This window comes from Myotis nattereri (assembly GCF_964212035.1).
Source record: "Myotis nattereri genome assembly, chromosome: 10".
In the NCBI taxonomy this organism is placed as follows: Eukaryota; Metazoa; Chordata; class Mammalia; order Chiroptera; family Vespertilionidae; genus Myotis; species Myotis nattereri.
The window spans coordinates 69,760,584-69,771,278 of NC_138085.1; the positions used below are offsets into that span (position 1 = coordinate 69,760,584).

Sequence of the window (10,695 nt, forward strand, 5' to 3'; positions counted from 1 at the left end):
TCTTCTTTCTTTGGACTCAGTATGGCACATCTTCTCAATCTAAGTTCTGTTCTATCCACCTTCTTACCCTACTTATCCTCTATAGGGGGGTCTGTAGCACCCTGGTGGAGTCCTATCCGTCCCGAGTGTGGGGGTTCTCAATGGGGAGGGGGGCTTACCTAGGGGAATCCTGTTTCAGGAGTTCCCAAAGGTGTGGACGGAGTCGGCGAAGACTATCCACCCTCTTCCTACGGTGGAGTCCTATCCGTCCCGAGTGCGGGGCGCTTACCTAGGGGTCCCTGTTCGGGCGCCAGATGCCGGGGTCCAACCCCAGCGGGTCCAGTAGTCCCCAAAGGCGTAGATGGAGTCGGCGAAGAAGGAATGACATGGAGACAGCGTTCAGTTGATCAGCAGCCTAGCCAGGATCTCCAGCCAAGTTCTGGTCTGGATCTCCAGAGGGGTTCTGCTTAGGATCTCCAGCCAGGTTCTGTGTCCATGGTCTCTTGCAAGGTTCTCCAGCCAGGTTCTCCAGGTTCTCCAGCCAGGTTCTGTAGCCATGTTCCCTCGCTAGGTTCTCCAGCCAGGTTCTGTCCAGGTTCTCCAGCCAGGTTCAGTCACCAGGTTCTAGTCAGGTTCTGTAGTCAGGTTCAGTCCAGGATCTTTTGCCATGTTCTCTCCAGCGAAGTTCTTCTGTCTCTAGTGAACGTTCTGTGTAGGTTCTGTGCCTAGGTTCTCTCTCTCTCTCTCTCTCTCTCTCTCTCTCTCTCTCTCTCTCTTTCTCTGTCTCCTAAGTTCTGTCTGCTGTTGTCTTGTTTCAACTGTATTTATACCAGTTGATTCCAATCCTATCAATCTCTATTCCAAAGGTTAGGGCGTTTCTTATCTCCATTCCAGGGAGTAAAGATTATGTAGCTTAAGCATGATTGTTTGTAGTTGAAGTGATTAACTACCCGCCTGGCACTTAGTTAAGGAGTTTCATCTCCTCCCTGACTTCAGGGAAAAATTCCTACCTGGGGAAACAACCTTTCTAGGAGAGGCATCCCCTCCCTGACTTCAGGGAAAAATTCCTACCTGGGGAAACAACCTTTCTTGGAGAGGTGACCTTGGTTAAAACACACAGCGCTAAGGGGAGCAAACATATTAAGAACAGTATGCCATATATGCCAGGTCCTTTGAAACAGCAAGGATGGACCGGCTCCCAGCACCCTCTCTTCTGAATCGTGTGTGGGCACTGCTCGTGGGGATCCCAACAGCCAGGATGCTGTGTGCCCCGTCCCTGGGATGGGAGTTTTCCCATCTGTCCAGCTAAGTGGAGGCTTTTCAGTACTCGATGTCTTTGGCTACATACGGAAGTGGGAGGTGGGGTTCTTTGGGTCTCGGGGAGAGGTCCCTAATCACCTGGCCCTGGGAGAGGTTGCCAGGACTTTATTGGACCAGAGGGTCATAGTATTTATCCCAGCTGACTTTGGGAAAGCAGGCGGGGGGGCGGGCGGGGGGGAGGCTCATCTGTGGGAAACTAAGGGTTATCATAGTAACAGTCTTCAGAGTGAGCAGCATTCTTTCCTAGACAATAGTGCCAAGCTGTCTCTCGGCTTTGGAGAGAACTGCTGGGTTTGCATAGCAGCAGGGTGAGTTAAGGATAACGGAAGAGCACGCTGAGATGGAAGGATGTGCAGTCTGCTCCAGCTGATGACACGGGGTGCCCCTGGGACCCCGGCCATCAGACTGTGCGCTGGGCTGCAAGGTGGGGCCACGGAGGATTAGACACAGCCTCTCCTAGAGGGGCCCATGGCCAGCAGCGGCACTGGATGCAAGGCCAAGCATTCTGAATCCACCTGAGACTGATGCAAGTCCACATGACTATTTCAGCTAGCATAGTTCCCCAACCATGTGTGCGCGTGTGTGTGCATGTGTGGCGTGTACACCTTTAAAACTTACGTTACCTCTCTCTCTCTTTCAGTGTCTGCTGCTCCTTTCTACATAAACTCAGGCCTGTCTTTCTGGCTCCCACCCCTTCTGCTAATGCATCATGGTATCAGGGGTTCTGTCCGCTTCCCCCTGCCTTGCCTCTTCCCTCCTCCGTCTCTACTTGCCCTGCCTCTGGGCCTGTCCAAAGGGAGTCAGTCTGCTTCTCAGCCCTTCACATGACTCAGACGTCCTCTTTCCTGCTCCCACCTCTTCTGTCTCTGAGAGGCCCTATAAAGTAGGTACAGTAGTCCCCATTACCCACGGTCTCATTTTTCCATGGTTTCAGGTACCGTGGTCTAAAAATACTAAATGGAAAGTTCCAGAAAGAAACAACCCATACGTTTTAAGTTGTGCACGGTTCTAAGTAGCATGATAAAATCTAGGGCCTCGTCCCAGACGTGAACCATCCCTTTGTCCAGCATAGCACACCGTACATGCTCCCCACCCAGTGGCCACCCAGCAGCCCTCTTGGTGATTGGATACCCTATCTCGGTATCACAGTGCTTGTGTTCAGTGATCTTTATTTTACTTAATAATGGCCCCAAGGCATAAGAGTAGTGATGCTGCAATTTGGAAATGCCAAGGAGAAGCCATAAAGTGCTTCCTTTAAGTGCAAAGGTGTGTATGTGTATGAAAAAAACATAGTATATATAGGGTCCAGTTTTTAGGCATCCACTGAGGTCCTGGAATGCATCCTCCGAGAGAAGGGGGGACTGTGGTATTACTGTTATCTTCATCTTACAGGTGATGAAGCCCAGGGCTTGGAGAGATTAGCCAAGGTTACACGCTAGGAAGTGATGAAGGTGGCTTTGGGAAATCTGGCCATTGTGCCCTGGGCACTTTGCTATTGCAACTGTTGCCAGAGTCATGGCTGGTTCTGGAACCTTTTTATTCCAATTTCATCATGGAGGATGCCTGTCCCCGAGATCCTCTTCCAGGTTGTAAATATTAAAGCTATAAATCAGCTCCACTTTGACAGGAGACAGCTGGCAAAATTCTTCTTCTGGGCCAGTTCCCAATGGGAGCCCCTCTGAGGAGGGAAACAACACTCACATCCCGTGTCGGGACTGGGAGGGGCAGACCAGAGAGCAGGGATCCTTGCTGGGAACTGGGCAGTGTAAGGCATCGAGGCCCACACTCGGGGGGCTCCACACCAGACCAGGGGACACACATGGTGCTGGCTTCCAGCCTAGACAACCCCCCTTTTCTCCCCATCCCTGGCTCTGTCCCCCATGGTGAACTCCTAGCCTGCATGTCTATGCTTGGTCACTGTCCTCTAAATGGTCCCCCTTGGATCTGAGTGTGTGCAAGGGACACAGTCCACCTCGGGAGGACTGACCCATGCAGGTCCTGAAGTCAGACTCGGGCCACGTGGGTGAGGGATTCGGGGTCCTACACATCTGAGGTGAAAGAGCACCAGATTGTGGGAGCCAAGAGCTCTGAGTCCTGCTCCCATCTGGCCACTCACTGGCCAGGTGGCGTGTGGCGAGGCCCGTGGGTTTCCTCGTTACCGCAAGGAACTACCAGACCATATCTGTCCTCTGCTTTGATGCTGGCTGTGTGTCCCTGCTTCCCCTCAGCCCCACTCGTCCTTCACCCGCCTCACCTCCCTGTCGGGGCTGGCTTGTCGACCTTGGGAGCAAATGTGTAATCGGGGTGTGTATTGAAAATGTGGGCAAACCGGCGCCTTGGTTAGAAGGCAAGAGAAATCCATCGTCAGTTTGTAATCGTGTGAAGCCCAAGGCGCCTCCAGGTTGAGAAGCTTTCTCTTGACTTTATTGGATTCCCTGTAAGGAAGACCCATGCACCAATCTAGTTGCTATCCCAACGTAAAGAAAGGGAAACCACATAAATTAAAAAATTCTGAGTGTGTTCTTTTACCTGGATCCCAGCCATTTAGGCTACTGGCTGGTGGCAGCTGGATACCCTGGGTGGGTGAGATGGAGATAAAGGCTCTTCCCCCAAACCCGGATTCATATTGGCTCCTGGAGGGGAGTCTGCCTGTGGGACAGGTTGCCAGCATGTCACCTCCCCTGCCCGATGCCACCCTTTCTCCCTGAGCTTTCTCAGTACACCTTGCGAGTGGCCCCTTCCCAGCCGCCTCTCCAGCATCTTTCCCGGGAGGCAAAGAAAGGCAGTTTTCTACAGGAAAACCTCTAGGGCCCTCTCTCTCCCTATTGGCTTCCTCCATCATCACAGTAACTAGCACTGGCTCTGGGGCCAGCACCCTCTGCACATGGAGATGTATTTACCCGTTTGTTCCTCACAATGACCTTCTGCAGTAGGGATGATTGTATCTTCATTTTCCACATGAGGGAACCGAGATGCAGAATTAAGAAACTTGCCCAAGTTCACAGGGTTGATGAGCGGGTGAGCCAGGGTTCCAGCCCGGCAGTCGGCACATCTGGATGCTCCTTCAGGGATCCGGGTGCAGCGAAAGGTCCGCTGAACTAAAGTTTCACTTGAAGCCACTTGTTCGTTCCAGACTCCTTGTCTGAAAAGCTTCGAGGGCGTGTTTGCTGGTCGGTTGTGCTACCCAGTGTGAGCTTAGAGACTCGAGGCCAACAGTGGCCCTGGTTACTCAGCTCAGATCCCATCTCACCAAGGAGGTCCCATGTTCACGGTCTACCCCGGGGTCTGTTTCCGGCATTGCCCGGAGTAACACTGACCTCAGTAGTAGACGTTCTTCCTTTCAGTTGTACCTTCCTCCCAGGCGTAGGTGTTGGTGATTAAATAGACAAGAATGTGAGCGCCTGGGACTGACAGGTCCCGTGAGTGAGCTGTTTTGGCCGTCTCTCCACAGCCTGACTGGCAGCGCTGCCCCTGGCTTTCCGTGTTTCTTCTCAGTGGTTCACTCTTTCCCACACAGAAGGAGTTTTGAATGGGAAACTCGCCACCATCAGTACATGCTCTGGGCTTCTGCCTTAATGGAAACACAGCCCCCTAACTCTGTTTCTCCATCCAGTGCAAGACAGTAGGCCCCAGGCTCGGGAGGCCTGTTTCATACCAGCTTTTACAGCTGCAGCCAGATACTCATTTGCTAGAGAAGTCTGCCCACTGCCTAGCGGTCTCTTCTCTCTCCCATTGCAGCGGCTGTCTCCAGGGACTTCTGAGCACAGAGGGCCTCAAAGCTGTCCAGCCTGGACCATCCTCTCCCCATCACCAGTCCCCTCTTCCTGGGGAGAACTCCCTTCTCCTCAGCCGCTTACCAGCCTGTTCCAGAGGGAATAAGGCCACCCATGGGTTTCCTTCCATGGGTTTGACTGTGCCTGTGTGCACTGGAAGTGGGGGCTTCGACTTAGCCAGTCCCCCAAATAGAGGCCCAGCACTTACAGATCGAGGCCAGACCAATCTGAGCAACCGCTGTGGCCTTCCTGAGTCCATTTCTGATTCCGGGACTTGTTTAATAAACCCGTTCATCACTGGCCATTCTGGGAAGGAAGTCTGCAGGGTGGGAATTGGAAACCCCCCTCCTCACTCCCTGCCCCCGCTCCTGTGTCCTAGCACCCCCCACCCCTCGAATCTCCTCTCTCGCAGATGTGGCCATTGAGCCGTGTTCCTCTGGGAAATTCAGAGGCTGAATTATTTCAATGCCAGTAAAGCACCAGCTAATGGAAAGTCCACTTAGTGAAAAGGCTTCGATCCCTGTCTGTGGGGGTCTTGAGGTGGCATCCCAGGGGTATACCCTATGCCAGGGGTGGGCAACCTTTTTGTGAGTGTGTGCCAAAGCCAGCAAATTCTCTGACTCAAAATTCTTCTGTGTGCCAACCCTAATTTTTTGAGAACATGTTACACTTACTTGATATCTCTTAAGATATACGTATGTGAAGGACCTTGAAGAAATAATAAAATTCATTCGAGAGACAAAAACAGTATATGATGATGAAAAATACGTTTATTTTTTTTAATGTATACATGTTAGGTAAAAGTATTTATTTATCTAAGATGCACCTACACTGAATTTATCTGAAAAATAAAAAAGTCGATATTAAGAAAAAAATTGTAAATGGAAGATTATAAGAGAGGGTTTCGAGTGCCAGCAAAAGTTACTGGCGTGCCGTGTTTGGCACGCGTGCCAGGGGTTGCCCACCCCTGCCCTATGCACTCCCTCCCAAAAGGTGTTTGTGTTTAGGGTGTCTCAGATGTTAAAAGAACCACCCCCACTCCACCTGCCTCCACTCCATCCCTAGCACTTCCAGTTTTCCAAGCCACTAGGATATTAAAAAAAAGAAATGCCAAAATGGGCTTTCAGAAATTAGGGTACAGTTTTTAAGTGTTTGTTGTTGACCCAGTTAATCCTTTTCATGTGAAAAATACAAAGCCAGTGTCTGGTGGCGATCACCAGATAATTGCAGGGTTATCATTAAAATGCTAAGGCATAGCTCTGAGGTGGGGTCAAGGGACAGAGGATAACCCTCATCTTTCCACTTCGGTGACTGTGTTTAGCCTCATTTCCAGACTCTAGCAGAAGGCTAGAGGCGAGGTGGGCCCAGGTAAATGACTCCCTGGCGGTCCTACCCTGGCTGGGCCCCGGGCGCTTCTCGCCTTTCCTAACAGAGCAAGGAATTCTCTGGGTCAACACCCAGGACCTGGTCCCACATTCTAGATCAACTCCAGACGTCTAGGACCCTGAATCCCTCACCCAAGGCCCGAGTCTGATTTCAGGACCTGCGTGGATCTCACCCCTGGGCCGGTCCTCCCGAGGTGGACTGTGTCCCTCGCACACACCCAGACCCAAGGGGGACCATTTAGAGGACAGTGACCAAGCATGGACATGCAGCTCCCCTCGGGGCATCCAATCCAGGAATCATCTTTGCCCCGTGATGAAGGCAAAGGGCAGATCTCCCCACTTACCAGCCTGGGCAAAACCTCTGGGAGGTTCACCTTTTGGCATTACTATGCCGGCCCCTTCGCCCCCTGGTGTAAGAACTGGGAAGTGTGTGGGCTCTCGGGGCAGTCAGCTGCTCTCTGATCTCTGGCACTTGGAGGAAATACTTGAGGAGCATTCCTGGTAACGACCTCCTTCTCCTTTGTCATCAGAGCTCTGCTTGCCCGTCCGCTTCCTCAACTTCTCTCCCTGCAGCCGTTCGGGCGCCGGGGATCTATGCTGCTGGGGTGCCGGAGCACATGCAGCCTCTTGGAATAATTTTATTTCTCAGGACTTTCCTCTTTCCCACTGGGCTCCTCTTCCACTGCCTCCCTTGGGTTGCTTTGTTCCTTTGTCTCTCCATCTGCCTCCTGTTCCCAGGACCCTGGTTTAGACTCCCTTTCAGAGAAGAAGGGAGATTCTAAAGACAGCTGGGGGGTGACCTGCCAGGTAGCTGCTAGAACTTTCCAGTGTGAGGAACAGAAACTTATCCACACAGAACTTGGAGACCATGCAGCTCAGCTGGGCTCGGGTGTTGTTCAGCCCCTCCCAGAGGTGGCCTGTACGCCCCGGCCGGTTCCTCCATGGGGTGTAGGGATGGAGACTGCACTGGGGATGTGACCTAAGAGTTTCTGGCTCTTTGGTAGCATGTTCTAAGGTGACCTTTGATGGACGATTGATTCCTGTCCAGCACCGGGTACTTTTTACCAAACCATCCTGTCGCACGTAAGCACGGTGGTATCCCACCAGTGGTGGCTTCCAAGGATTCTCACGTGACACTTCCTGGCCTCTTCCCTCCAGATCTGGGCCTTCACGTACACCCAGCAGATCATCCAGGAAGAGCTGTGCCTCTCCGTCATCACCTTCTTCCCCGGTGCCCCAGTGGTTCTTGTCCTTTGCAAGAATGGAGATGACAAACAGGTAAGTGCACAGTGCCTGCCCCGGTGGGTAGGTCTAAGAGGGAGTGTTGGTAAGAAGGGGGTCCTTGTGGCTGGGAGAGGGACAAAATGCTGCCTCTGATGCCCTCCGTGGTGCCAGCCGCCGTGGCCAACTTGGCACGTGAAAGTCTGTTGACCTCGTTGGGCTGCAGCGTGCATGTGTGTCTTGTACTATCCTGTCTTGCTCTGATGCCCTCCTGGGAGCCCAGAGCAGGAGAGGACCAGGACAAAGCCTTCAGGGCCACAAGGATGAGCAAGGCTCAGACTTTCCGGGGCCTTGGACTCAGGCAGGATGTCCACCAAGTTCCTAGCACTCCCAGTACTATGTGCCATGTGTGCAAGTCCTCCAGCTGCCGGGTGCTGGCCTCACCCAGTTCCCACCAGGGAAACAGATTCCAATGCCCGTTTTATGTCTCACTGGCTGTGGGACCCATGGCAGGTTACTGGGTCTCTCTGAGCTTCAGTTCCTTCCTCTGTGAAATGGAATTGATGCCCACCACACGGGGTAGCTGTTTAGAGAAATTATCTGAGATGGTGATCTCCCAATACATATCCATTCCCTCCCTGCTTGTCCTGCAAGGTGGGAAGCAGCAACCTGAGACCCCTACCCCGCCCGATTGGCCCCCATGTGCTGAATCACTTTGAAGGAGCAGAGGTTTACAGGCTGCCCTGGAACCCCACCCCTCCTGCATCGCCATCCCCCTCACTCCCCTGTCCCCGTGACCATGCAGACACCCACGCGGATCATTTCGTTGGTTGCTCCTGTGACTAACTTGCTTCGCATTTTCTAGCTTATTGCTTGGAAGGTTATTCCCTTCTAATGAGTTTTCCTAGCAAACATATTGATTTTGCTTTACTTTTTTTTTTATCTGATTAAAAAAACAACAATAATACCTGGCAAGGCAATTAGTTGCAGTTTTATTTCTCCATGAGACCGTGAAGTCGGGTCTCGAGGTGACCCTAGCCTTTTAAATCAGAAATTAAGCATTTCTGATTCTGCGGGAACTCCTCGTATTATTGATAGGACCCGGCCTTCGCCAGAGAATCCTGGCTCATCCTCTCTCCTCTCCATCTTCTCAGCAATGGACCAAGACTGGCTCCCGCATCGAGCACATGGCCTCTCACCTCTGCCTCGACACAGACTTGTTTGGTGACAGCACTGAGAACGACAGGGAAGTCGTTGTCAACCCGTGCGAGTCCTCACTCATGAGCCAGCACTGGGACATGGAGAGCCATTGAGGATCCATGCCAGAACCAGCGGGGCCGTGGCGTGGCACTTCCCCGATGAGAAGCAGACTGGAGATCAGGCTGCAAGCAACCCATGATTATTGCAGACGCCCTGAGCTGGGGGGTGGAGGCACAGCCCCCCAGGGCAGGAGCGGATGTCTCAGGGAGGATGGAGGAAAAGCTTGCAAGCCACACGTTCTCAATGCCACGAAGTTCCAGTCCTGGCCCGGTCTGCCCCTGAATGGTGTCTGGCGACAGAGATGTGATGGGAAATGTTAATGTGTTTTCTCTTCCTTACGCAAGAGGCCAGAGAGAAAAGCCTTCTTGTCACAAGGCCAGGGCTAAATTGAAAGCTGAGGAGTGGAGGTGGTTTTGAAACAAATAAATGAACCTTAGCAGTTGTCTGTGTATCTCTTACTTTGTTTCTCCTTACATTAGCTCAGGGCTAGGCCAAGTTCTCCATCAAGTGGGCACCCGGGGGTCTGGGGTTTTGCGGCAGGTGGGCAAAGCAGAGAGCAGAGAACAGGGCGGTGGGAGACCTGGGCTGCTACTGACTGGCTGTGTGACCTTAAGAAGACCTGTCACGTCTCCGGCCCTTCATTTCCTGTTGTGTCAGGTTTGGTAGGAGGAGCTCATCGGTGGTTCTTACCCAGGGATACCTGGCCTGTCTCATCTGGGAAAATTGCATCTATTCAGGGCTCTAGGTTCCGCCTGCGGAGATCCCGCTTCAGTAGGTCCAGGGTGGGGTCCAGGCTCCTCAGCTGAGCCCCATGCCCATCACAGGTTGGAATCACTGTCCTATGGCTCCGTGGGCCCTGATCGTCTGCAGCCACAATGTAAAGGATTCTTTCTCTAATCAATTACGGTGTGCTCTGTGTCTGGTGGTTGTCCAATCTTATTAACTAGTGTTTAAGAGACAAACCAATCTGTATTGTTTAAAAGTTCCCAAAACATGCCTGTACATTGTCTGCCATGGTAAGTTCACAAACTGATCAGCTGCGGTCTTAACTATCTATTGCTAAGTAACAAAGTACCCCAAAGCTTAGCAGCATAAAGCAACACACATTTACACTCTCCTGGGTGCTGTGGGCCAAGAATCAAGGCACAGCTTCACTGTGTCCCCTACGTCAGGATGACTTGAGAGGCTACGGTCACAAGGAGAGGGCTGGGGCTGCAGTCGTCTTGAGTTTCAACGGGCGAGGATCTGCTCTGGGCTCACTCAGTGGTTGTTGGCAGGATCCGGTTCCTCACGGGCTGTTGGCCAGAAGCTTCCCTCCGTTCCTTGTCACACAGGCCCCTTCAAGGCAGCAGCCTGCTTCCCCAAGTGTGCCAGCAAAGCGGGAATCACAGCCTTTTATAACCTGATCTCGCAAGTGACTTCCCATCACTTTCCCCACATCCTATTCCACAGATGCAAGTCAGTAGGCCCAGCCCACGCCCAAGGAGAGAGGATTGCACAAGAGAGCCGACGCTGGAAAATAGGGGTCATTCGGGGGCCCTTTTAGAATCCTATTATACCCTAGATGGCCATCTCCCCTTCACCCAGGAAGCCTTCAGTGATTGGCAGTTGTCCAAGCTCATCATTAGACATGCATGACTGACAGGCTGCAGGTGTGGGAGTAGAGGGCTGAGTGCACAGGCCCTGAATCTCCTCCAGTGGTTGTATTTGCTTATGCGGTCCTCCTCTTGCCTTTGTGAGTTATGAGTTGGCTCTTT

At 52.4% G+C, this 10,695-nt stretch overlaps 1 protein-coding gene across 1 annotated transcript in view; it reads left to right on the plus strand.

The window, feature by feature from the left end:
* Positions 1–9,380, plus strand: part of GALNT14 (polypeptide N-acetylgalactosaminyltransferase 14) — a 187,150-nt gene extending 177,770 nt beyond the window's left edge. The window contains exons 14-15 of the mRNA XM_081100654.1: positions 7,616–7,735; positions 8,833–9,380. Of these exons, the coding sequence (XP_080956780.1) occupies positions 7,616–7,735; positions 8,833–8,991 (279 nt within the window). The 3' untranslated portion in view covers positions 8,992–9,380. The remainder of the gene's footprint in view (positions 1–7,615; positions 7,736–8,832) is intronic.
* Positions 9,381–10,695: the final 1,315 nt, after the last annotated feature.